This window comes from Hippoglossus hippoglossus, chromosome 21 (genome assembly GCF_009819705.1).
Source record: "Hippoglossus hippoglossus isolate fHipHip1 chromosome 21, fHipHip1.pri, whole genome shotgun sequence".
Classification (NCBI taxonomy): Eukaryota; Metazoa; Chordata; class Actinopteri; order Pleuronectiformes; family Pleuronectidae; genus Hippoglossus; species Hippoglossus hippoglossus.
The window spans coordinates 12,251,963-12,279,949 of record NC_047171.1 but is presented as its reverse complement, the minus strand read 5'-3'; the positions used below and the strand labels follow the sequence as shown (position 1 = coordinate 12,279,949).

At 40.2% G+C, this 27,987-nt stretch overlaps 1 protein-coding gene across 4 annotated transcripts; it reads left to right on the top strand.

Moving 5' to 3' along the window:
- fign (fidgetin) lies at positions 1 to 27,987 on the top strand. 4 transcript variants are annotated; one of them, XM_034574566.1, is made up of 3 exons: positions 1 to 171; positions 1,097 to 1,131; positions 21,215 to 27,987. In XM_034574566.1, exons 2-3 carry the CDS (start codon positions 1,107 to 1,109, stop codon positions 23,449 to 23,451), a joined length of 2,262 nt encoding a protein of 753 aa, XP_034430457.1. In that variant the 5' UTR covers positions 1 to 171; positions 1,097 to 1,106; the 3' UTR covers positions 23,452 to 27,987. The 4 variants fall into 4 exon arrangements, with proteins under 4 accessions (XP_034430457.1, XP_034430455.1, XP_034430458.1 ...); XM_034574564.1 differs by having other exon boundaries at positions 965 to 1,131; XM_034574567.1 differs by lacking the exon at positions 1,097 to 1,131.

Sequence of the window (27,987 nt, the reverse complement as noted above, 5' to 3'; positions counted from 1 at the left end):
TTCCAACATGGCAGAGGCTGTGGTCAGTCTTCCCCTCACTAACTTGGAATGGTTTCAAATGGCGAGCAACCGCGTTTAACCCCCAGTGAAGCCGTTCGTCTGCGCCCCCAGCACCGGATCGATGCCGCTGTGACACCCGGACGCTTCCCCTCTCCGCGGTCACCTACACAGGTAAGTCTTTATCTCCAGTGAGTCAGCGGCGCTAACAGTTACAGGGGCAGAGAAACGGGAGCAGCTCCGTGCGCGCAGACACCGTGTCGCGCATCACGGAGCTGCAGTGCAGTGCGCGGCCGGTGTGGCTCCTCCGAAGCGCAAACACACTCCCGGTCGGCGCTCGTCATTACTTGTCAATAATAAGCAGCAGTGTTCGGGATCAGAGGGACGCTGCGGTGAACGCGTCCGAGGAGAACGCACACGGCCGGAGAGGAGATAACTTTCCCTCAACGAGAAGTTTCCCCTATTTTTTTTTGTTTTTGCATGTCAGCCTGAATACAACTTGCTGCGATAACCGCAGGCGGGGGGTTAATAGACGGCTTGTCATTGCAGCTCTTAGTGGGACAACTGCTGGCAAGTAATCTATTTTAAAAGTAAAGGCAGGAGGAGGAGGAGGAGGAGGAGGAGGCGGAGGAGGAGGAGGAGGAGGAGGGGGTGCATCACGCTGGTTTAGCCTCTTCCTCTAATGGGCGGCATGAAGAATGTGTGTTTTATGTCATCCAGTCCCCTCACATGCTTCCTATTCTCCTGTTTCAACTCGCGCTAAGAAGTGACAGGCTCCAGCCGTGCCTGCAGTGTGCCTCTCGCGTCCGAAGAAACAAACAAAAAAAACAATCCACTTTATTCTCCCATGTTCCGTTTTTCCCTCGGTCTCGCATTGTTCCAAATTGCACGGCCCCCTAAATGAATAGGATCCGAGGAGAGAACACGCAGGGGACCGTGCGTTTTTTAATGTTGTGAAATCTGATAGCTGCAGGAAAGAAGAAGAAGAAGAAGAAGAAGAAGAAAAGAGACGAAGTGCCTGTAATGAGAAGCAACCTTTGGAATTCCTCCTCGTGAAAATCCGATTCTGCTGTTTTTTTCCTCCCTCTCTTGTCTTTAGGCTTGAAGACATGATCACTAGCACCAGTATTTATGGTATGTTGATTTTTGTCATTATCTTCACTGTTGTTATGATTTCATATTTGCCATGTTTGGGGGAAATAAGAGGCTGTTGTTGCAGTTATGCATTTTTTTTTTTTCTTTGTGCATGCATGCTTCATCTTCAAAAGTTTATTTAATCCAGGTTATAACATTTTCATGACAGTAGTCCAGCGACGAGGACACATTATGTGATTAATTCTATATCGTAAGGATCATAGGATCATTTCGGTTCAATGTACCGAGTGATAGTTAAATATTTCAGTTGGTTGGTTTTCTTGCTGGTTTTCTTTCTCTTTATTATTGCACTGCTTTCATATTTTTGCATGCAAAACTTTTCAAATATGATATTTTGGCCAATGCACAATGGATGTGAATATACCCAGAGGGGCTGCTAATTTTAATTTGGAGATTAAATCTTAAACTAACTTGTTTAAAAAAAAATTCTCTGTAGAATCTGCTCCTCTTCAAAAAAAATAAAGAAATCACCTTAATGTAAAAGTATTTATAGATGATATTATCATAACTGCTTGGAAAATGTTATGAATGTTAACATTTACGACAACGTTGCAACTCAGGAAATCTTGGAAATAAAAGTTATTTTTTAATTAAATTATTAGCTCATGTGAAAATACTGCTATTTACATAAAAATGTAATATAATGATACATAATTTCTCTATTTTATCACAAATAAACTATAGTTTGTGATTGATAATTATGAATGTGAAAGACAATTGGAAAGTAAATAGTACAAAAAACACTTGGATTACAACAATGCTATAACATGTCGAGACTGCCAAACCCCTTCTGCAATAGATTTGGAAAACACACACTTGCGAACTTATTTTAAGTTTAATTTACAAAGTTGCCATGTTCTTTTTTTTAAAATTTACTTGTCACAATCTGTGGCAACTTGCCGGCGAAACTTTGAACTAATTTGCTCCCAAATTGGTTCAAAGGCAGTGTCAGAAATAGCTGTTACTCATGTTCCAGTGGAAATGCTTTGTGACAAGCCAGTAAATGGATCTGAGCGTGGACACAGAAGTCAGCAGAAGTAACAAGTTGTGCGCTGTCTCTCTTTTTTTTTTTTTTTGCAAACACTTTGTCCCAAGTTAACCTTTCCCCACCTCCGTCGAACAATTTACTTAATTGTGTTCGCACATTTCATTTGCATGTTTTGCTCTGAGAGGAAATTAACATCATCAGCAGCGAGCTGAAGTATGTTTTTACTCCTCTTCAAAAATAACAGCATTGCAGCATCTGTCACTCAGTGGGAGAAAAAAAGTGTACATTACTACCACATTCATTATGCCTGAGTGTTTGGTTGTAATGTGTTTTTTTGTGAAGTGGGTTTTAAATTTGTTGGTTAGATTTTTATGTTATTTCATATTTAGACCCGACCCCCCCACCACCATGCATGTGTGATGTGATTTTATTATTGATTTGAGCTGCAAAGATATGGACACTGAGCAGGAGGGAAAATTGTTTATTTAATAGATGATATTTAAATCTGTATTGGCAGTTTGCATACACTCTAAATCTATAATACCTTGCATGTATAGACTCTTCAAATGTATGATTTCATTTTTGTTGCTGGATGATTTAATTGCGAACTTCTAAGAAAATCACAGATTCATGTATTGTCACTTTGCCGTGCACAAGCCTATCTTTGCGGAAGTTGGAGTTTAAACATGCAGTGGAAGAGCAGATGCATCTTTTAAATCACAACGCATCTGCACAGAACAAACAAATAATAATCTTCTTGCAATTAGAAAACCCTTCTCTCATAGATTTAATCACAAGTGTCCTAATTATTAAGTACCTGAGGATATTAATCAGTTCAAGCCCCAGGAAAGGTTGGTGTGTGTGTGTGAGCTCCTGCAGTGTGTGAGGTGGTGCTCGCAGGTCCTTACTTAACCCCAGACACCTCTGCTGTGCATGAAAGAAGCTTGACAGCTCTGTTAATTTCTGATAGGGCAGCACTTATGATCGCAATCTAAACTGTTGCTTGTCATGAATCTCTGTGCTGCAATTCAATGACAGATACTGACCCTCCGGTCTTTATCACCCTCTTTGCACAATGATACACACGTTCACACCAAGAGCTGGTGAATGTAAATAACAACAAGAAGTTGGGCGAATTATATCACAGTGACACCGGGAGAGATCGATATAGAAATATACTTGTCATTTTTACTCGTGTTGTGTTGAAAAGGAATTGCTTGCAGATGATGGCCAAATGGTCTTTGCAGCTTCCAGAATGTTTTTTATTTAAAACAATATATTTTCTAAAGCAATTAAGAATTATCTAAATAATCTCTAATGCTGCTTTAGAAGCTCACATTTATTTTTTGTGCACCACATAAATCCATAAATTCAAAATTAGCTTTTTCTACTCCTATAATTAACATAACATACTCCTGATTCATTGTTAGGGGAGTGAATCAAAAACAATCTCTGACTTATTGCTGTTATTAGTCCGTGTGAAGTGATGTAGCAGCTCTAAATGTTCTGTGCATGTCTGAAGTGCACGTGTAACACTACCAGTGATGACTTAAATTGACAGCACGACTTAAACCATAGGGGAAGTGGTGCACGGCCGCACTGACACGTTATACATGTCCGCTAATGATGACAATTAAAGGCAGCTCCTGGATGCCTCGAGCTGCCTCCGTGTGTATACACCCCCTGGGATGTCTGCAGGAGCTGCTGTAAATTGATGAAATGTTCATCTTAACAGAGGGATCTATTTGTCATTAACTACAAGAAAATCCCACTCAGCCTCCTGACTATAGAGATCAGTGCAGGATTGTCATCTTTAAGCAAATATGTTAAGTGGTGTCTTTTCATATGAAGAGCGAGGGGAGTCCCCGGTGGAGTCAGACTCCATGAAGAAGAAGAAAAAAAGCACAAAATTTCTTCTTCTAAGTATTCAACATGTTCCACCCTCCTCCTCTCCTCCCCTCTCGTTCTCTCCCTTTCTCCGTCTGTCTCCCTCCCTTGTATCCACATCGCTGTCGTTTCCCTCATGGCAACTCGCTATGTTATCTTTGTGTGTTTCTCTCTCCGCGCTGACAATCCTCGCAGTGATCTAAGTTGGACTGCATTAGAAAGTGGAGGCAGCTGTCTGTTGCTATACTGAGGGACGTGTTTGCTCTACTGCAAAGATGAAGGACCACGAATCCTTGACATCCTCCCTCTTCTCTCCCCTCCTCCTCTTCCCACCATCTCATTTAGACACAGCGACTGTCTGCTCAGACTTGTTTTTTTCCTCTGAGTGACAGCATATGGCATAGACATTTTCTAAAATGCATGTGGCTACCATTGGCTGCTCGTACTTACCCTTCATGTCTCCTAGCTACAGGTCTGTCATTTTTTTATACCTCTAATTCAGACAAAACACAGTTTAATCAAGGTGAGCAGATTCTAGTGGATAAAACAACATGAGCTGTATTAACGTCACTGAAACTCGTTTTATTGTCACATACATAATGTATTTTTTAAAGGACTAAGTGAATACATATATGGTGAATGTGTGTGTGTGTGTGTGTGTGTGTGTGTGTGTGCGTGTGCGTGTGCGTGCAGGTCTGCCTGCCTTTTTGTCTTTGTGCTTTTTTTTTCGGAACCACTGTTATGGAGGACGCAATCCCTTTTTCTCCTTTTTTTCTTCTTTAAAAAGTAACTAATCACTCCCATATACATGCTGTGATGTTATTATGATCCATACCATATTGCATGAAGCGCTTATAGGACCTCAGGGTCACTAAATGACAGATTATAATAGAAACACTGTCGTAAGTCATGTTGTAGGACTGGTTTATTCAGGCCATATGTGCCAGGCAGGCATATTATTAATACAGAGTACACAGCATTTGTTGCCTTAAACTCCTCGTCCTCCTCATTTCCACACATGGAAACAGAGGCTTTGTTTCATCTCCTTCACTTGAAGTGTGTCTGCACTCATAAGGAGACAAGGCAGCGCCGTGCCTGTTGGGGATTGGCCAGAATAGACAATCCCCAGGTGTACGAAACTAGGTTTAGCACTAAGGCTTTTAATCTGGACTTGTAGGAGATTCATGTGCATTCATAGATTTGCCTCTGTAATTATCATACCCCCAGTGGCAGCCGAAGAGATGTTTGCCTAAATCACTGATGTCCTCATTACACTGTTTACATTTTAATTAGACATGCACATTTCTTCTTTCTCTTTCTTTAGTGGCCACAATGATTGGAGGTTTTCCTTTCTACTCTGGGTGTTGCCTGGTTGTTTTGCAGTTTCTTGCAAAAATTGATAATTGTCCAGAGTTCATATCTTCTTAATGTTGCCTCCTTACAATGATCTATATGCTGTATTCTGTAGGTAAGAATATAATCAGTAGCAGTAAACAACTCTCGACAAAAGCTTGAACATATTTGTCCACGACAAATACAAACAACTCTACTCTTTCCATATATTTGAATTACAGCAGCAAACATATCTCCAGCTCAAGGACCCTGATTAAAAAATCCACAATTGCATGACTTTTGAAAATCGCTGGCACTTTGAGCCGTCATTGTTCGCCTGAGTGCTGTTGCTTATCATTGAATAACCTTGGTGAGGAGAGGTGTTTTTTTCTGTCCTTCTTCCAAGGTGTTTTTTATTATTGCCGTGCTGTTGGTGACTTTTGTATTGTGGGAGAGCAGCGAGCCTTTCACTGGAGGATAAGAGAAAACTGTATTTGCTCTATTGAAATTCCCCCTGTGTTCTCGCAAAACACTGTCTGACTAATCTGGTAATCGAGGCCGCCATTTTAGCTGGACTGAAAAACCAGTGCAACTGGAGAACCTTGAAGTACTTTTTTTTTTCCTCACCTCACCACATTTGTCTGTTTCATCGGTTATTCTACGGAGTGCAAGTTTGAAATATTTACTTGTATTAAATGCAAATCCTTAAAGTTGTCTTGATATCATGCTCTGTGAATCGATATAACCTCTTAAATATTATAAAAAAGGATGGGATCCTACTGCTGCGATACAACCTCTAATTCTATTGATAAAAAGAAAATCTGTCTCGCATAACAGTTGACCACAGCTATTTTATGTTGCCATTGTTGTAATGACAGAATAATGGTGTTAGAATTAATGTATTAAAATACATGCTTGAATTAACTTTGATATTCATATTCAGGAGCGTGCGTGGATTTGCTTTGAATATAAAAGTTCATCTTTTGACTGTTTTTCATCCTCTCATTCATCACACCCCATGCTAATTGCCTCAAATTGATATTTGAGACAATTAGCTAAAGCGAAAATCAGACGAGATGTGAGCTACCCGTGTTTTTTTTGGTGTTTTTTTCCCCGCTAAGTTCTCAGCGATTCATTCATCCTCGGGAGGCGACGGGTGGCTGACAGGTTGGCATGGTGCCAGGTACTGGCGGAGGGGGCGGGGGGGCTTGAGTGCCAGGACGGAGAGAGGATGGGTTGAGGTCTCGCCTGATGGTGTGGAGAGAGGAGGGGGGTGAGAATGACCAGAGGGAGGCAAAGGAGGAGAGGAGGGGGGTGTAGAGGGGTAAGTACCTGCTGCCATGGGGGTTCAAGGTGTCAGGCTGCGGCGAAGCGGTGGGTGTCTGCGGTGACACTGCAACGTGACCACGGCAGCCTGTGAAGAAGTGAGACAGGAGGGCTCTGTTCTCGGGGACAGATAATGATGCTGTGTATTTCTCTACTGATTAAGTTGTATGGTGTTGTGTTAGTTAGCTGCAGAAACCACAAACTAGAGGGGCACACAAATAGCGGGTACCTCCGCCAAGGCCCTTTATGAAACCATATTTAAATTCACAGGTCTGGATTTATATTTTTTCATCAAGATCTATTAATTATCCTCTAGTAATTCAAAGGAATGATGGAAAAATTGCACAATGTTAAAGAAAGTGAAAATAATTCCAGCATCTGCCCCCTGATACTAATCCTCACCAAAATGTTTCTTCCTGGACCCATATCACAGATTTGTAGTAATTGATTCAGTAGTTTTTCTGCTAAATAACAGACAAACAAACAAACTCAGACTCAATCATTCACCCCGACGGAGGTAATAACCGCTGTTTGCTTCGTGGTGGGTGTTAGGAGGTGGAAGTGAACCTGCGACTGAGAAGCTGCTCTCAACAATTGGCGTGTGCAGAAATAATTAAACATGAAACAGTGAGAAATATTTTCTCTTTCAACAACACATGTAGGTAATTTGATTTTCATAAATTTGTACAAATGGTGTTAGTGAATAGTCCCTGCAAGTCGTGTTTGGCCTGTGGCCCATTTGACAGTCGCTCTTAGAGTCTACATGGAATTAGGTGAATTTAAATCAGAAAGAAATATATGCAAAAGGAAAAAAAGAAAAGAGCACTCAAGAGTTCAGCATCATCACAGAGCTTTATGAGGGCTGACACTTCTTTTGTGTTCATTATCAGGAATTCACCTTGGGGAGTCGTGTTGACTTCGCGTGGTCTGAAATAGCTCTGAGAGTGGACTGCCCCACGCTCGCTCGCTACCTTCCACTCGCAGTATCGGGGGAGGCAAGGTGGAAATGCCAAATGAAGATTTCACAGTTTTGACTCGCACTTAAGCAAAGGAAATTAAGCCATTTCTCTGTTTGTGTTGCATTTGATGTTACAACAAACAAACGTTAATAATGTCTGACTGCAGTCTGCAGTAGTATGACATCTACATTCCTCCAAACAGTTTGAAGTTTTTAACAATTTCCACTGATGTGTCCAACTTGATTTGCTCTCAGATCATTCCTTTCACAGATCACTTTTATATTTTCACTCTAACATTCTGCCGACTTAAAGTAAAATGGGTTAATAGGCTTGCACACAGTTTATAACAGACTTCCTATACGGCGCAGAACAATAGTAGATTCATTTACTCGGAGCGTGATGTTTCTGCAGCCCAAACCCTGACTGCATCGCCTCTCCCACATCTTTAAATGGATCCCATGAGTCTTCGGCTCTGTTGTTTCCATAATTCATTTCAAAACTTCCATGCGGCATGGAGAGGCTAGAGGGGTGAAAAATAATTTTGTGTCTGAAAAAAATGATGTAGAGCAAAGTCACTGCTTTATGCAAAGTGTGCCATGCCTTGGGAGCATGTGAGCTGGCGTACTGTTGGAGGAGTGTGGGCCTGGGCTAAGGATGGACAGCGTGTGTGTGTGTGTGGATGTGTGGGTGTGTGGGTGTGTGTGCGTGCGTGTGTTCCTGCCTCTGTGTCTGTATGTTCCTGTCAGTCTGTCAATAGGCCTAATGTGGCTCCCAAGAGGTACCTGGGGGAGACCCATCTAGCACCCAGTCAGCCTCTGCTGGCGGCCAAGTAGTGACAACGGTTTCCCACAGAGAGAGGAAGTGTCATAGTATGTATGTAAACTAGTGACAGATGACTGGAGACATGTGGCCTGTAGACACTGGGCCTGAAAGTAAAAGCAGATTTGCCTGTTCGACTTCTTTTCTTTCATCCCACTTGAGACTTCAGAGAGTGAGCATCAGGCTCCGTAACAGCTCGGAATACATTGACAACAAGTCAAAGATGTGAAAGGATGCAAATCATTTGGCATGAAAAGACACGGGCTATGTGCAAAGGTTTTGTTTGCCTTTGAAAGGCGGCAGCAAAGGAGTTCGGAGTTTTTTAGTGTGCAGAGCTTCAGGCAGCTTTTCTAGGCCACAGGTCATGTGGGTCAGTGTTACACTCCCCGCAGCCTCACTTCAACCTTCGGTCTGGAAATAGAACATGCAACGTCACCCAGCCAGGAGGGAGGTAGATTCCAGACCTCAGTGGCCACGGGCTGCACATGTGGAATCTGCTCATGTAGTTGACCCCAAGTGTTTGAAACTCAGAACGCTCCCAGTAGGGTATTGTTTTTTCATGCATACCCAAATGAGCAAGGCTTTTTACGAATTGCCTTACACAAAGTGGACCACTATACTTAGACTGTACTGTCGGCCGTTCACAATTCATCAAGGGAGCTCGGAGTAGCCGGAGGCAGATTTGTTAACAGTATGCACATAACCTGTAAGAGAAGCTAAAAACTGTGCAGTAGGTTTTTCTTACATTTTTTCAGCCAGCAGGATATTTGCCTACTTTACTCTTTTAAGTATTCATTGTAATAGATGGAGAACTGGCACACGTATCATCGTCATTTAACCACTGTACAGTAAAGAGGCAAACTTTTCTTAAGGATTTCAATCAATGTCGGAACCTCTGCTATTAGGTTTATATCGTTTTTGTGTATCAACATAAAATCCCTTATTATTTCACTACATTAAAACAAAATTCCAGTTTCTATGAAGCCCCCATTGTTTGGTTAAATTAGGACAATATAAAAACATATTTGTCGGTATTCAAATATCATAAAATTTGAATTGTTACTTCTAGTAAACAAAGAGTACAAGAGTAGAGTACTTCTAGTTTTTGTACTGCAGAGTACATAAAATATATACACTATAAAACTGAGTTGAAATGGGTTTGCAGAGAGAAAAGGCAAAGGGGAAAATAAGAACAATATTTTATAGTGCAAACTTATTCATGGTGATATCACTTGGAAATAATTATGAGTAGCCAATAACTTGATAGGGTGCAATAGTGCTAAATGCAAACTGATATTGAAAGACAGAAGATGGTCAGATTTAGATTTTACCATGCAATTCCACTGAAGAAACCTGGTTTTGTCTGTTTTATTTTGTTTCTATCTTCGATGTTTATTTATTTCGTTTTTTTTTCCTGAAAATGCAAATGCTGAGGTACGATTTAGGACAACACAGGCAGAAAGCAGACATTTCTTTCCTAAACACCAAGCAGTAAAATAAACACTGATCCAGCAGTGCTTCAGGAGCATGACTTGCATAAAAGAGTTGAAATACAGTACAAATGCAGCAACACGTGAGCATCAGTTGTTATATCACCTGGATCCTGTTTCCTAACGGCGAGCGCTTGAGCGAGGGCTGCATGTCCGAGTGACGCCTCGCGCTCCTGCTTTCTGTCCAGGGAAGTAAAATCTATCAGCTCTGATGAGTTCATGCTCCGTCGAATATATCCGTGCCAAACTGCTTATTGTGAGCTCCAATTGTGCTATTGTGCTATTCTCTAGTCCGCGCGGTGCAAAGAGCCAATTCACGTTTGAGCAACGGCTGACCCTGGGTTGTGTATATTGATGAGTGGGATTTGTTTCTTAATAGAATTGTGTCTAATTAATTAGCTTTTAATTGGTTGAACTCTGAACATGCAAATGCAGCACAATGTAGAACAATCATTACTTTAAACTGCGTAAAGGACGACACATTGAGGTCGACACAATGAAAGGTGGGAAATGTTTTGTGTCTGTTTGCTCTGTTAATGGTAATTTAGGTTTGGTGGAGTAAAAAACTTACCCGAGGAATGGATTTATAAAACCCAGAAGGTGTTAATTTGAGCAAAGAGAAGGTAGAAATATTTAGAATGCCTACCTCTCAATTTCTCTTAATCATCCCAATTACTTTGTGCCACATGTACAGATTAACCTTTTTTTTTATTATCTTCATTTCATATTCTATTAAAGAAATTATCCAAAATAATTCTAATGGCAGAGTAATTCGTGCTTTCTGGCCTCATGTCTGTCAAAGGACTGAGCTGTGTGAAGGCTGCCACGCTCTCCTCCACCCGCCTCAGTGGTTTACAGTTACTTCCAATACACAGTGAGAGTCCTCATCTAGTCCTTCTATCTGCGTTTTTGTACAAATACTGAGACAGTTGCAGTGTTGCTGGGCTACAGCATGTACATGTGTGTATTATCTAAAAGATGGAGCTATTTATACAAAAGAGAGAGGTTTTTAAGTAATTCATATTTTTGTACTATTTAGTTTGCTCATGATGAGAAACGGTTTATATCTGTGCAGCACAATACATTGTATGGACCATGAGCCGCTGCAGAGTTTCCTGCTTTTGATTGGTCAATATAATTATAATAGTTGATTTCAAAAAGCTATGTAATTATACTAGTCTTTCAGAGTGTCAGAGTTTTTCTGTACATGGCCTGCACAGTTTTACTGAGAACTACAGTGTGACATGCCAGCTTCCTGTAGCTTCCATTGAGAATCAGTAGACATCTTATAAATCATAGGAAAAAATAGACATTTCAAAAAATTATACCTTCATGTTTTTAATGTCATCGTCATTTTTTGTTAATCTGCCACTGTAACACACAAAGTGTTGTGTTTTTATATTAAAGTTGGAAATTTACATCATAAAGTGGATGAACAGTATAATGCTGTGAAATATGATCACAGAGTCACATCATCACATAAACTATAATAAACATTTCACAGCTTTACTGACAAAAGAAAATGATAAAATGTTTTCCTGTCGATGCTGTTCTGAAATGAAACACATCAAACCAAAGCATAAATAATGTTATTTAGTCATAATCGTCTGTGAAGGAGCTTCTCACGGAAATTACAACACATGTTACCACTGTTATTTCAAACAAGTTTACAAAAATTATTATAGATGTAAGTTGTTGTTTTATACTATATTATCAAATACTTAAATGATCACTGAACGCTGGCAGGATAAATAGATAAATACTTAATTTGCTTCACTCAAGAGCTCCCAGTGTTTTCCTTATCATTATATCAATATTTGTTTAGTTTAGCACAATACTTTGTTATCTTCTACAACCTCATCACAAACTCATGAACAGGTTTTGTTGAAACCAATATTGCAAATTTTTCCTGGATATAAGATAAATTATAAGATGTGTAAAAACTTGTGTTTAGAAAAAGCTGCGCACATTTGGTTTGACAGTAAAGCCACAAAAACATGGCATTTAAACTGTGAATATTTTACCCGTCACTATTTAATATGATATTTCATCACTTTAAAGCCACTTAAAGAAAATATATTAGAATTGATATATTTTTTCACACTTTTCACTGTAATATTTTGCCACACACATAACAATAAGTTGTGTTACATTTCCCTGTTTAAATGCTGTGAGTCAGCTCCATGTTACTTTACTGGCCACGCCACCTTAGCTCTCAGAAGCCATTGTTTGCCAGTGGGCGAACCAATCTTCCAGACAGCTCTTTCCTTGTAAAAGTTCCACTTTATGGCTTCACTACTTCACTTCAGTAACTTTATTACAGTATAGCTGAGAGATTTCTATTTCATATTGACCTAAGATTGCTTCAGTTGTCTCATTTCACCTTTTGTATGGCCTGTGTTGCAGAAGTGACCTTCTTTGAGACTTGCAGTCGATACCACAGAAGGCTTCAGAATGCTTCAGCGAAAAGCTAGAAGCAGTCACGGGCAAACATCCTTTTTCTTTTTCACTTTAGTATTTTCAATTAGAGTTCAAGTTAAAACTTTTAGTCACTGAGATGTGTAGGGAGACATCAATTGGACAACAAATGACCCAGGCCCTCTCTTTGTACAAGCAAAACATATTTCTCTATTGATCACCACCAGTGCATTTACATTTATTTCTACATGAAAGCACAGGATGCTTTTAGTCAAATTCAGATTTGTTTTCCCTCCCATTATTTTCAGTAGAAACAACAGATATATGTCTCTTTATTCTTGCTGTACAAACATTTTTGAACATTAATGTACAGTAATATACAATTTTTAGCTACAGGTTAAAGTTTAGAGACTTTAAAACGAGGGGTGTTTCATTTAAATGAATAATAAATAGATCTAGTGTCATGATATTGTGCAGCAGCATGGAATCATGGGAGTTGTTGTCTTTTTGGCCCATAACCTTCATGGGTTCCTTGGTTCCCCTTAGCTTTTGAGCTTCTGTGACACAAAGTGCGGCAAACAGCAATGAATAATAATTCGTATCTGTTGCGAATGATCAGTACAAACAGTGGAAGGGAAGAACAGCTAACTGGCTAACTGGCTAGCAGTGTGTTTTTCACCTTCATCATTCGTCGTTCGACTCGTAACCAAAATGAAACAACCTGTTTCCTTGAATAAAATTGGGGATCACTTTGGGTTTGTTGTTGGAACCCAGATAGCATAAAGATGTGGTAGAATTGAGGCACTTCTGGCCTAATGTCCGGAAACAAATGTCAGTCTTTTTTGGCAAACACGTGCTGCTCCAGTCAAGGTGTAATCTGAATGTGAACCTAAATTGGCCCATGTGGTAAAATGTGAATATGGCCCAAATAGCACAAAACCAGTTCGGTCCACCTAAGAAACCTTTGGTTGACATGCGGTAATGCGATGGCTTACTTGTGGCCCAGATCTGCCAAACAAGGGGTAAGTGGGCCAAATCTGGGCCAAAACAATTTTGCTATGTGGGAAACATTTTGACAGTAGTACACAGGTCAACAAAATGTATAACATTGGCCTAGTCATATTTTGATATTTTAATGATTGTTATATCTTTCAGCAGTTTTTCTGTGAAAAGGTTCAAATAAAGCCACTGGTTGTGTATCAGCCTGTTTGAAAGGAAAAAGAAAACGATTTTCATGGTTTTCATTTTCATCCTGATCTGTGTCTCGCTGCAGGATCACAGTGTGAACAATGAGGTTCCTTTACAATGTGATTTCCTTCCCGTCTTCACCAGGTTAACGCAGCTGTAAAGTCTAATGGTTGGACGTGTGGAGTAATCACAGTTGTGACTCGGACCAGTGAACAAGATAATCTGTTAATTTCCAATGGGGCCTGGCCTGTTGGTTTGTAAATCAAGATGACTTGCTCCTGGTGCCGTTAAAGGAAAACGTGTTGAAAATCCTCCTAAAATCTTCACTTCACTTTTTACATTTTTTACCCCCAGCTCCATTTTCCACTTTGATTGGGGGTTTTCCTCTTGGGGGGGGGCAGAACTTTGGGGATTGAAGATGTTAGCGAGGAGCTTTTGGTCAATGAGCCTTCATGTAGCAAGGTCACAATCTGCCTCTTTTCTCTTTTGAAGTGTTTAAGTGATCCCCGGAGAGGCCGAACAGTTAAGTTCATATAGAGTCTCGCAAAAACCACTGCCTCTTCTGTACTTGAGCGCCATGGTTAAACAAGTTTCACCAAGTTCAACGACTGTGTTCTTTTAACTAACAAGCCATTTGAGTATTCATCAGTATTATGCGCTGCGGAACACCATGAAGCCCGTCTCCTATAATTGTCTTAGTTTTGTTCTATGTACAAGTTCTGGTTGTGTGTGGAGCGCTGTTAGTAGTTTAGTATGTGTGTGGATTTAGCTCTACTTAGGGCAGTAATGGAAGATGTAGCCTCGGGGGCCTCTTGGCCTGAAGAGTCATGGTTTAATGAGCATCACTGAGACAGAGAAATGACAGCTCGGAGAATCTCTCAACCTCACGATTTATGGTATTACAGGGAAAAAATGAGAAATGCATGTTCCCCTCTAGCCAATATAGTTTATCATTAGCTCAGACCAAAAACCCACAGGATCCGAGAGTGTCCAGGGTACACAGCAGAAAAATACATTATGTTGTAAAATTGAAGTTTTTAGAAAGTGAGCTTAGCAAATGACATATGATGTCATCTTTATTTCTGGTTATTAACAGTTTATTTCTGGTTACGCTGCTACACTTTGTCTTCTTCTAAGTTTGTAAGTAACACATTTATTATGCTGGGTGCAGATGAGCAACAATCATACATAGATGATTTTGTATTTCTATTTGTGTATTTTTCAAATACACATATACAAGTTTTCCTTTTGTCAACAAATGCCATGAAAAGACCAAAACGAACAGCTTGTTTGTTAGTCCTGACTCAGCCTGTTCATTCCTACTGAGGACATAAATCATTAAAAACAGGATTCAAATGTTTTTACTTCATTTTAAGCACAACAGCTGGTCTCTGTGGTTTTTAACAAACGTTTCCTTCCTGCCAGTTAAAACACATTTTTCACATGTGTCACTGACTCACAATAAACTGCAGGGCATGTCCATTTTTATATGGAAGGAAGGAACAAATCCACCTCAACGTCTCCGCAAGGCTTCTGTGCGCTCACCAGTACTTCTTATAATACCAAAACATATACACAGATACTTTACACAGTCATATGCTTTTTACTACAACAGAGTTGTATTTAGAGTTGTATTTAAAATAGGCATTTGTACAGTCAAATTATTTCTAAGTGGGAACATTTACAATTCAGATGAATTATTCAGATCATTAAAGGCTCTGTGGCGGCAAATAGTTTTTATTCTGTTAGAAACTGTTAAAATAATGTGCTGCTCTACAAATTAATCTAGTTTTTACTCAGACCGCATGAAGACTTTTTATGTAATGCAACACAAGAAGAAAAAAAGAAAAGGAGTGGTGACTCCATTTTGGTCACACATTTTAAGGACATTGCAGACGTGTGTGTATGGGGAACCAGCGATGTAGCTGCACTCACAACTCTCACTGGTTCATCAGGACACGTGCACAAGGGGTTGGGATCTTAGCAAATAGTAAGAACACCTTGAAGTGAAGCAAACATGTGTCCAATGTTTTCAATGACTGTATCATACTCTCTGCATATCAAGGTCCAGATGTGTCAAAATATCTGCACTCACCTCACATTCTGCCTCACGAGCTGCAGGACCTACAGTGCGACCTACAGCCAACAGTCTGCGAGTATGAACTTACAACATGCCTCGCTGCAGAGAAAACACAACCACTTCCACTACTGCACAGCCATGTCATGATTCAAATCACTTTATGTCTGCCTGGGTGAGTGTAGGCTGTTTACCTGCCGAGGCACAACACGGGGTGAGACGAGGTGAGACGCAGCCCTGCAGCGTGAGCCTGTCAGGCTGAACTCAGGGCAAAGTTAACCCTAAGACGAGACATATTTGCAACACACATTTGTAGATCTCAGGCAACAAAAGTCAGAAGCACAAAGGCCGACAATAGAGAGTGGAAATGAAAAACTATTCTTTTTCCAGCTCTGGAAGTGATATACAGTTTTCACTCATAACAAAAGGGGCTCTTGTTATTTTTTTTTATTTGAGTGCATATGTCACAGATATTGTTACATTTACAGATTCGTGCACAGGTTAACATACACACTTAAAGATACTTGCACACACTCTCAAATACACATACATATACACATATAAAGACTAAGATATAGAATAAAAACTCTCCATACATATTTGCAATTCATTTTTTTATCCTATTTATAAATTGACTGAATGGGAAGAGAAGATCAAAACATTCATCTACTTTATCGAGGCTGTCAGACCACATTCCTTTGCTAATTCTTTATCTAATGGTTTTACAGTTTTATCCTTTCTGAGTCACTGTCAAAGAACATAATAATCAATTCATGTTGTACTCATCATCTCAAGGTATTTCAGCTATGACATGTTTTCACTAACAGAGGGTATACGCAGGAGATGTGCAGCATGAACATAAGCAAATGTTCATTCAGCTTTTTTCACCAGTTTCATCTGAAATATTCTGCCACAGGAAAAGTTGTTTATTATTCTCAGATAGTTTAAGTTTGAGTAAACTAAATGATCAAAATCACTTTGGACTGACACAGAGTAATTATGTCATGGTGCTTGACTGTCAGGTTAACTAGAATAGACATATTGTGACTGTTTGTTGATACAGTCATTTTCTTCCACCTTTTATATCGGGATTGCTGTAGTATCCTCTGCACTTATTTGATAGTGTGGAGACTTGTAGTAGCGCGATGCCATGGGTGGTCAGACTGTAATGTATGGGCAGTAGCCCTGGAAAAGACAGTGACTGAGGAAGGCATATCTTTTCTAAATGAGGGGTTAAATGGCACCCTGCCATCTAAAGATTGGAATTACTGCCACATGAAGCTCTAAATTGAGTTTAAATAGTCTTAACTTGATCTGTGAGATGAATGGGACTCGGTAGCCGCGCTGATTACCATTTCACATTGCATTAGAATGTTTCGCTCCACCCCTACTTAGAATATCAGCGGTGGATTTGAATATGAATATGAGCTTGTTTTTATTTATAAACGTAATTACCGTCTGCCTGCAATATTTGCACGCTTGTCAAGTAGAGCGGACCTTGTGTGCGGAATAAAAGCAAAAGCTCCCATAATTATGTTTACGTCCGGAGATGAAAATCCCAGGGTTGTAATGATCAGTAATTATAAATACTTTTCAGCATGTCTACGGCCTCAGCTGGGACTATTGTGTGGAGTGAAGTGCAGAGTTTGTGCGGCTTAATTATGACATTGTACATGACTAAATGCACCAGGCTGCTTCGGCTCAGGCAAAACACTTCCAGTGCATAATCACGCTCAAGTCTGACTTTAAAGAGCTCATTACAGTTAGTTTTTTAAAGAGTGGCTTATTAAACACAGTTACCTAATAGGCATCTTTGGTGGTGCAAATTGGTAAAAATGGTAATGAGTCTGATTAGGCCACGTTTCAATTACGACAGCTTTCACTTCCCTCCCCCTCTCTCCCCCGGCCCTCCCACCTTCCCCTCCCCCAAACCCCCCCAAAAAAAGAGGAAGGAGAAGTCCAGCTCTGTATGCTTGGGAATCCTCCTGGAAGGCATTTTGCTCTCTCGCTTTCTCTTTCTCCATCTCTCTCTCTCTCTCTTATACACACACACACAAACACACACGCACACACACACACACGCATGCACATACACAGAAAAAGGGAAAGAAAACCGCTCTGCCACCTCTGTGCTTCCTTTCAGCAGCACAGTAATGAATAGAGAATTGTGCAAGCGGCGGTCCAATTTACTCGCTGGGAAATTGGATGGACAGAGTGGAGGCCCACTCTTGTTTGCTTAAAAACGGCCGAGGCTACCAGATTAATAGTTCCCCAAAAAGGTCAGCATCTCTGTTTCATCGATGATGATCACTGAACCAGAAATTAAACACCACAGCGCAGCGTAACACCCCGGCATCATATGCCAAATACATTTCAGCTCCACCTGATGGTCTGCTTGTCTTTAATGACTGAGAGATTGTATTAGTATTTAACATACATTGCCAGTACCACTTTCAATTATAGTGACAATACTACAGGTTTTTTGTGCTGGACAGATATGTGTTGTCTCAAATTTATACATTCAAAGAGGAATCATTCAGATCTGAGTTGACCTTTAAGACAAACATGTAATCAACAAAAAAAAATGGAATGCGCTTTGGACAAAAAATTATTTTCTAATCTGATCATCATCTTAAATTTACCATCAAGGATTATTCAGACCTGTGAATGGACAAACAGACACAGGACTTATTTGTTGGTGGCTGATGAGAGGATTTGTGCTCGAGCCCCAAGGCCATCTGAAAACATTCCATTGGTAGAGCGCGCTTTAATTCCACCATTTCACAGAAAGTTATGAATGTTGTATTTGAATTTCGAAGTAAAACCAAACTACAGGATCACTAGCTATTGGGCTGTGTGTCTTTGTGCTTATTGGTGCATTTGTGTCTATTCATGTCTTATTACACTATGGATATTAGAATCAGAATTGGCTTTAGTATGTGTAAACAATTTTTTTACAATACTCACAGTGCATTCAAGAACAAAACTGAACAAGTTAAAGAATCCTACAAAAATACTAAAATTATAGCAGTGGATGGCTCAGACTATTTTCTTTTCACATGCTATAGTACTATAGCATGTGAAAAGAAAATAGTGTATTGACCAACACCATAAAAAGTGTACGCCATATTTATATCGGTAAAAGTATTCACAATATATATCTATATTTGTTTGTAGATACATTGACTATCCATACCAACGTCTTCATTTAAACCAAACGATGTTAAATGTGATTCTTATTCAATACGGTTTGCTTTATACCCATTAAGAGAAATCTGGTTGATGCACTGAATCATTTTACAAAACCTATCGCTCTGTATGAACAGACTTGCTTATTACGGTATTTCTATATTGACAGCATGTCTTCTCAGGCTGTGTCTAGCAGCGAGCTGTGTGTAGACAATCATCTTGAATGTCCTCCTTGCTGTAAAATACCTGGTGCTCAGATCTCAAGTACACTTTGCAAGCAGCACTTCTTTGATTGTCCAAAGTGGCGGAGAGGATTAACAGTAATACAAGAATCTCACTCAATAAGCCGTGTGCAATTTTGTTATTGAAAAAAATGTGCTTCGAGTGTTAATGAACACGACTCAGTGATTTTTTACAGAAACCATTATCCTGATACTTGGCCTGAGTTGTCAGGAAATGCTGTGAATGCCTAACATTGTTTTGGCAGAGATTTCACAACTAGCTGCTGCTGCAGTTGTGAAGAATTATTTTTCACTCTGGAATAATGAGGAGAAATGTTCAATTGAGATGCTTGGGAATTTGTAAAAAATTGTATTTTAATGTAGTTTCAGCAAGAGGGTGCATGTGTGTCTTGGAAAATAAATTTGCACTTCAAACTTCTACTGTTGCATTGCACATACATACAAACCTAAACATAACAGCTGACCTTGTGAATGTAGAGTGTTAGAGACTTAATTTTGGTTTTATAGACAATGTCAGCCACTTAATTTTCTTTAGTTTATTTTTCATGTGTATACCCATTCATTAGCATTTCAAACTCCTACCTTCACCAAGGTTACCAAATTACACACACTCATAAACATCAGTCCCCTAAATATCCCTTGTTTTTAATCAAGATCCACTAAGATAATTTTTTTTCTTAGATGTAGAAAAATTCCTGGATCCTGCCCCTGATCTGGTCCGCACCAAAAAATGTCCTGGTTATCTGTTAACTAGTTTTCGAATAATCTTGCTTCTAAACAAATAACCTCCTCGGTGGAGGTAGTAAATTAGCTTTTGAACTTTTCAAATTTATTCTCAAATTCTTTGTCATAAATGTGATTATCGCATTTGTTACATACAGTTTGATGAACCTGTCTGTTCCAGCACAGTGTGGCCACTATATTTGTCTGCTCTGGCTTTTTGCCTCACAATGTTTTTTTTCTTAATCATTAGCTTGGAGGGCTGACAACCATGTGAGCCATAGCATGGATCTCTTTGACTAAAACCTTGTAAATTAACACAATTAGTGCAGCATCATCCTGCTAATTAGCTCCTGGTGTCTAGTGTGGCGGGTGGGCAAGTAGCTGGGAGGGAGTCGGAAGGGAATCTGCTCTGCCTCTGGACAGTCGCTGTTTTTTTTTTCCTTTGCCTAAATCCTTTGATATGGACTGAACCCACTCAAGTATGAAGTATAGCAGTGCAGTGCCTGCTCATAGTGAAGCCGAGGACCATTGTAAGAGCCGGAGAAGGCTTGGTTAAATTCTCTTTCACATTATCTTGAAGCTTTTGCTGAGATTAGTGTTGATTTAAGATTTGCGAGGCTCTGCGCACTATCTCTGATTGTTTTGAGCCATAATCTCTCTAATAGTCCACATTCTTCGGGGATATATACATCCACTGATAATCCCAAACAGAGTCAAACATGACAGCGTGTGTTAAAAAAACTTTTATTTGCAGATTGACTTTGGGGTTTAACATGATTATTTATGTCATTCAAACCCTTATAAAGAGGCTGCAGAGAAAAAGACAAGTGAAGCATGTTTTTTTTTTTTTTTTCCTCTCCCTCACTCTGTGGACGAGGAAGCAGCAGGCAGACTGGATGTGGATGTAATTCATGCTGGGCTGAGGGGTTTGTGTGATGAAAGCAACGGAGCGCTGCCAAGGAAGATTGCTTTGCTGCTCTCCTCCAAGCAGATTTGAAACTGTCTCAGAATGCCTCAGATGAGAGTTGGATTATAGACTGACCTGCAATGTCTGTGTCATTCGGCTCTGTGTTGGGTGGATTATACCGCGCTAACCAGGTGTTAGATCCCACATCTGTACACTGACCGTGATGCATGTCCTGTCAGTGCTGTCTGTTTGTCATATGGCAAACATTTGGACATTAGGATGCAAGTTGTCTTATTTCTCCTGATATAAAAAAATCGAAATATATTATGACCTTTTTCTTTGTAATTTCCCACCTGGTCTTCAAGCAATTACAAAAAAAACATGAGCTTTTCTTCTTGCACTACTTACTGTATTATTACAGAGCATTTAAACACATCAGAATATTGTTTTTTGGATGATTATGAGCCATGATTTGATGCATACGTTGACATATTTCTCCCTTATGTGGAATATCTAGGTCTAAAGATGCAGTGGACCCCAGAGCACACACAATGGGCAGAGCAACACTTTGACATCTCATCCACTACCCGCTCACCAGCACACAAAGTAGAGGCCTACCGGGGGCACTTACAGCGAACGTACCAGTATGCGTGGGCAAACGATGACATCTCTGCACTGACTGCCTCCAATCTGCTCAAGAAATATGCAGAGAAGTACTCTGGGATCCTAGAGGGCCCAAATGAAAGAGCCCTGCTGTGCTCCTACTCCGATAGCACCACCGGACTCATGAATGGACGAAAGTCAGAGAATGAGTCCTGGCAGGAGGGGATTTACCCAATGAACTGTGCTCCAGATGTTATATCTGTGAGCAAAGCTGGAATGACAGCTGCCCTACCCCCTACAGATGTGTCGGCTAGCATAGGCAGCTCCCCGGGGGTGGCCAGCAGCTTGTCTGAGCCTAGCTATTCCAGCAGTAACTGTGGGAGCCACACAGCCACTACTCTCCACTCGGGCCTCCCCTCTCAGGAATATACCGCCAGCTACAACGGCTCCTACCTACACTCTAGCTACAGTGGCCAGAATACCCCTGCCCTCCCCTCCCCACACCCGTCCCCTTTGCACAGCGCTGGGCTCTTACAACCACCGCCCCCACCTCCTCCCCCTACCTTAGTGCCGAGCTACAGCGCCGGGTCTCCAAACCTTCCCAACTACAATTATCCTCCAACAGGGTATCCTTCCCAGACTTCTGTTGGCCCTGGTTATAGCCCTGGGGGAGCACCCCCTCCTTCTGCTTATCTGCCGTCCGGTATTGCAGCTCCAACCCCAATCCCTCCCTCCACACTGCCGGGCTACACCTACCAGTCCCATAATCATACGCCGATTGCACCAACACCTTTGAATGGCAGCACATCCAACTCATTAAAACGAAAAGCTTTCTACATGAGTGGACATGGAGATATGGACTCCAGCTATGGTAATTTCAACTACAACCAGCAGCGCTCTTCACACAGCCCAATGTACAGACTAACGGACAGTGGTGTGTCAGACTCAAACAGGGGCAATGGCTTTGAGAGAACTGCTGAAGCTTCATCTTTAGCTTTCAAGTCAACCAAGCAGCCAATGTCCTCTGATCAACAAAGGAAATTTAACATGCACCCTGGCAGAGCACTAACTCCTCCATCCTATGGATCAACCAAAAGCTCTGTGGGTGACCTCAGAACTGGAGAGCCCTACAGCAAGTTTGGATCTCCCATCATGAGTGAGCAAACTGAAGAGCACAGACAGCACCTCTCTCACTCACTAACAGGGCCAGACATCGGTACGGCTACCTCGTCCATCCACGCTGCAGAGGAGCAACTGAAGAACAGTGATTCCAACCTGGTTGAGATGGTGACCTCGGAAATCCTTCAGCACGGCCCTCCGGTGGACTGGAGTGACATTGCGGGTCTGGATATGGTCAAAGCAGCCATCAAAGAGGAGATACTATGGCCCATTTTAAGGCCAGATATGTTCAGTGGACTTGCCACATTACCTCGAAGCCTCCTTTTATTTGGACCTCAGGGAACGGGTAGAACGCTGCTGGCACGCTGCATGGCTAGCCAACTAGGGGCTGCCTTCCTGCGACTCAGCAGCTCAAGTCTGGTGACTAAGTGGCTGGGCGAAGGGGACAAGATCATCCAGGCTTCGTTCCTGGTGGCCCGGTGCCGCCAGCCAGCTGTGGTGTTCATCAGTGAAGTGGACCTGCTGCTGTCCGCCCAGCTCAGTGAGGAGAGCCCGGTGAATCGCCTCAAGGCTGAGCTCCTCATGCAGCTTGACAGTATTCTGACCTCTGCTGAGGACCATGTCCTCGTGGTGTGCTCCACCAATAAGCCGGAGGAAATCCCAGAGTCCCTTCGGAGGTACTTTACCAAGCGACTGCTTATCCCCTTGCCTGATGGGACGGCACGACATCAGATAATCAGCCAACTGCTCTCACAGAACAACTACTGTCTCAGTGACAAAGAGATGTCACTACTGGTTCAGAGGACAGAGGGCTTTTCAGGACTGGACATGGCCCAGCTGTGTCAAGAGGCTGTAGTAGGTCCTCTCCATGGCATTCCTGGTACTGACCTGTCAAGCATCCATCCCAGTCAGATGAGACTGGTCTCCTACCAAGACTTTGACAATGTGTTCTGCAAATTCCAGCCTAGCATATCACAAAAAGAACTTGACATGTACACTGAGTGGAATAAAATGTTTGGTTGTAGTCAGTGAAAGAGACCCATCAAACAGAATTTCTTTAAACCCAATAATTAAATACAAAGTTAAGTATTTGGCCTTCAGTGAACAAGAAAGAAAAACAGTGGCGACATTGACACAGAGTAGAGGGATTGTCAGCGAAAGACAGACGACAGTCTGGACATCACACATTTGTAACAATTAATTAAATGCTTTACATGGCTTAAGCCATCTACTCACTAAAACTAAAAAGACTTGACGAAGATACCCCCATTTTTGTATATACATATATACATATATATATTCAAATATATATATATGTATATAGTAAACTGCTGATCTTGAGATTTAGTTGCTATCAAGTGCCTGAGGTGGTGCTGTTTTTAATTTGTTTTTGTTTCTTTGCCACACAATCTCCATTGGTGACATGTGCTAATATAAAAGCTTTAAAATGACACAAAAAACTTAAAACTTGCTTTTTGTTCCCCCATTTGAAACGCGTTCTGCAGCTGTGTCCGTTTTGTGCTCTCTGTGAACAGTTGTGGTTATTTTGAGGTGAACTGAATTTATTGACATCAGTTTCCATTGGGCTTCATCACCTTACACAGGTCTTCATGTTCGTGTAAATCATTTGCTTACAATAACATTTACATTCATATTTGTTTCCTTGCAAATTTACAGTGATGCTTCACTAGCCTCTCCACTATAGATGAAATTACAAAAAAATAATATTATTTTACAATGTGACTGCAAGTTAAACAATAAATTACTATGTAATTGCTGTTAAAATATTGTTACAGCAGTAATTCACAGTGTTTCGCATTAATGTAAATTCTACCATATTTTTTCTTTCGTGTTCTCGATTTGAAAACTCAGGAAAGTGATATTGATATGTATAGTACCTCATAGGCTTGTGTCGAAGCACTACAAACTACAAGAGCATTTGGCTTGCATTTGAACCTCCACCAACAAACCATGTAAGGCTATATAATACCTCGAATAGCTTAAAATGACATCAGGAGGTTCATATGATGAATGTATGAGAGTATTTTCTGGTTTATTTGCAAAACATGATCAAGTAAGTAATTGGATTTGTTTGAAATAGAAAGCTGTATCATGATTAGAGATTTGCCTGTGAAAAGAATTGAACCATTGTGTATCTTGAATTGTAGCCTCAAGGCCATTTCTGTTTGAGTTATATTTCCTGTTGGGTGAAACCTTCACTTCCATCACGTACAATGATCTTGTTCTTCAGTTCGCTGTTTGCAGAAACGGCCGTTCAGCTTGTGGTGACACGCGGCTCCAGAGACATTTGAAAAAAAAAAAAGTGCAGACAAACATCTCTGGGTTGAGGAAGACAACTCGCCCTGAGCTATTTCATTCCATCCTGCTGCTGTTTTATCAATAATGAAACCTAAGGATTATGTATCGCCTAAGTTCCTTTCTACCTCAGTTTGTTAGCTATCTCTGAAAAGCAAATTCACTAAGACTGCGAAATGTCAGCACCTATTCTGCACCGAACAGCATCGGGCTGTTTGCTAAATCTATTAGCTTTACATTTTGATTACGCCCCAATACATCCCTGTTTCTCACCACATGATGCACTTAAAGGGGAATACCACTGAATATCAGGTTTGGTGAACACTATGCCTTTGCCTTAGGACAATTTGGTCTGTGTTAGCTAACACCCACCAGTGGATCATGTTGCTGTTGCCTTTTCTTGCCCCTGAATCTGTGATGTCAAACAGAAAATCGCAATGTGAGAGCATCCATGATGATGCCACACACATATATTTCCCTGCTTTAAACCAATTCCATTAGTTTAATATAATGTACACAGAAGAATTGCTTTGACCTTCTCAGCCGTAACTGCAAAATTCATGAATTGAGTGGCATTCCTTTTTAAGAACATGTCTCAAAGGCTCGTCTCACAAGGTCTGTACACAAACGGCAACTGTTATTTTTCGGTCTATTTTCTCTTTATGCTTAAAGTGTTACAGTGTCATTAATCACGTCGCGCTGCCATTAATCTGTACAGTTTTCCATGACATCTCCGGGACAGCTGAATTGGCAAGTAAAAGTATTGAATGTATTATGTCCTCTGAGCAGTAAGGAAAGCAAAGCACTTGCACAATGAGAAATGCCACTGAAGTAGAGAGCACTGTATGTGGATGATACTGCAGAGGCACCATTGGACCTTGTGTTGGTTTTCAAACGGGGTCCCTTCATGTTTGCTGTCTATTGCACATATTTTACCACTTCTTTTTATCATTATTATTACATAGTGTGCATATTGATTAACAGCCACCTGGTTTGGTATTGTTAACACTTGCAGACCTGAATCAGGATGTTTCCAGATAATCTGAGCACACAGCAGAAACACTACAAAGCATCAAAGACAGCTAACAGAGTTGCCGGCAGTAATATCTTGTCGTAGTTTCACACCAGTTGCGTTGTATATTTATATACTGTATAATAACTGCAGTCGTAAAATAAGGGGCAGCATTTTCATTGAACGTGCACAACTTGCATGGTAATGCAACCCAACACAATTAGATTTTTCTAGAGCCAGGATCCATTCATTTGTCAAATTAAAAACATTCACCACAAAAGAAATTGTGTCTACTGTACAAAAATAGACATCAGTGTTAAATATGAATCCCCATTTCACTTAACTTTTTTTTTTGGGGGGGGGGTTGTTGCAAGACTTAATGCTAAAATACACCAAACATGGGGGGTCAAGTGTTAATTGAAATTACAGATAATTTTCGAAGCTTCAAACGTAAAACAACATATACTGACATGAAATTAGACCAATATTCATGTAAAAGGCATTTTTTACACATTCACTGTAGAAAAATTAAGGAAATGAACAGAAAACTCCCCCTTAAATATTGTGTCTTCAATTATTGCACTTGAGGTGTTTATTATAGTCACAGTTTTTGTCTTAAAGCCAAAGCAAAACATCTTTCTTTTGAATTTGATGAAAATACTTTTGATGAAGTTTATAAATTTCACTGACACAAATGTAAACTGTGGACATTTTGAATTGGACATGTTCAAGCTCTCTCATTGGGCTCAGTTATTTTATCACATCATAACTTCAAGAGTTAAATAAGAGTTAACTTCAATGCTTGAGTTTTGTGAAACATGTCAGATTTAATGAACAGTGATTATCTCATATAGAAACATGACTCATTTGTTTATCTCTGAAAGGAAAAGCAGCACAGACATTAGCAGAACATTTCATATGTCACTGTGTTTCCTCAGAATCTAAATGTGTCCATAATTCCATGATTTGAATAAGTAATTTTGTTCATTGCAAGGTTTTTGACAAGAATTTGATAAGAAGCCCTAAGTGCCATTAACAAGCACAGATTTCTCGAGTTTAAGAGGACGACTGTTCATGAACTTGTTAAAAAGGGGAAATGATCCACTCACATCAAGAAGTACTTAAAATCACTCAGACAACAATGGACATCTTGCTTTAGTGAACCAGAGCACAGTGCAGCGGACAGCACACGGACAAAAACGTACATTTTTATCTATTTTTATTTAGTTTTGATCACAACTCGACAGTAAAAAGACTTGATAGGAGGAAAACAATTATTCATGGTGTATATTTCACATGCTGTAGATGTTATCATTATTAAACAGTCATTCGTTATTGAGGGTGATGCGATCAAAGAGCCTAGAGTCAGTAACAACACTTGAGCAGAACCTTTGAAAAGCACATGGAGTCTGACAGCGATGCCGACTCAGTCACTTGAATCATTTTTTGTTTTCTTTTATTTTAAAATCTGTCAGTATTTCTGTATTTACATTTGTAGAGACCTGCTTAAGATGATTCCATCCTTATGTAATTTTATAGTCTGGCATTCTTTATAACCATTTCTACCTCATTACTACATATTGTACATGTAGTACTTATGTCCTGTCATTTTGAATGTCATGCATTTGTGGATTAAAACTTAAAAAAAGAAAAAAAGAATTAAAAAAAAATCAATGCTTGCCCTTGAATCTGAGCAGTCTACCTCAAAAAGACTGTCTTTATCAAATACAAGTCACAAAAAAAAAAAAAAAAAAAGGCACCTTGAGGGCAAAAATGAAGTTAGCCTGCACATACAGTACTGACGTACAGTTTATTTACAATGCCATGTTTTCATTGAAGTGTTGTGGGCTGTGTAGGTTTTCTACAAGGTCTCCAATGTAAATTCATTTGCTGAGACATAACAAATTGCTTTAATCCTTTGTCAGCTGTTGTAGTGCGCATGTTAATGTGTATGTATGTGCACTTGCAATTTTACATGCAAGTATGAGGTGGACAACATTACGATTTGAACAATTTGAATTTTCACTTTTCATATACATGTACAGAGAATAAACTTGCACATAGCTGTATGTATTGTACATTTGCTAATGATATACAGCATACATACGAAAATGCACCACATACATGTTTATATGTGTGTATGTATTGCCATACTTACAGTACAGTCAATTTAAATGTATTTTAATTTCAAGGTACATAAAGGTTATCGAAAAAATCTGAATAAAGATGTTTTCTTTTTT

Excerpts from the sequence above, each read along its gene's own strand:
- fign (XM_034574566.1), top strand. The coding sequence starts at position 1,107 with ATGATCACTAGCACCAGTATTTATG. Across the intron at positions 1,132-21,214 it reads CACTAGCACCAGTATTTATG|GTCTAAAGATGCAGTGGACC; the intron begins GTATGTTGATTT and ends TGGAATATCTAG.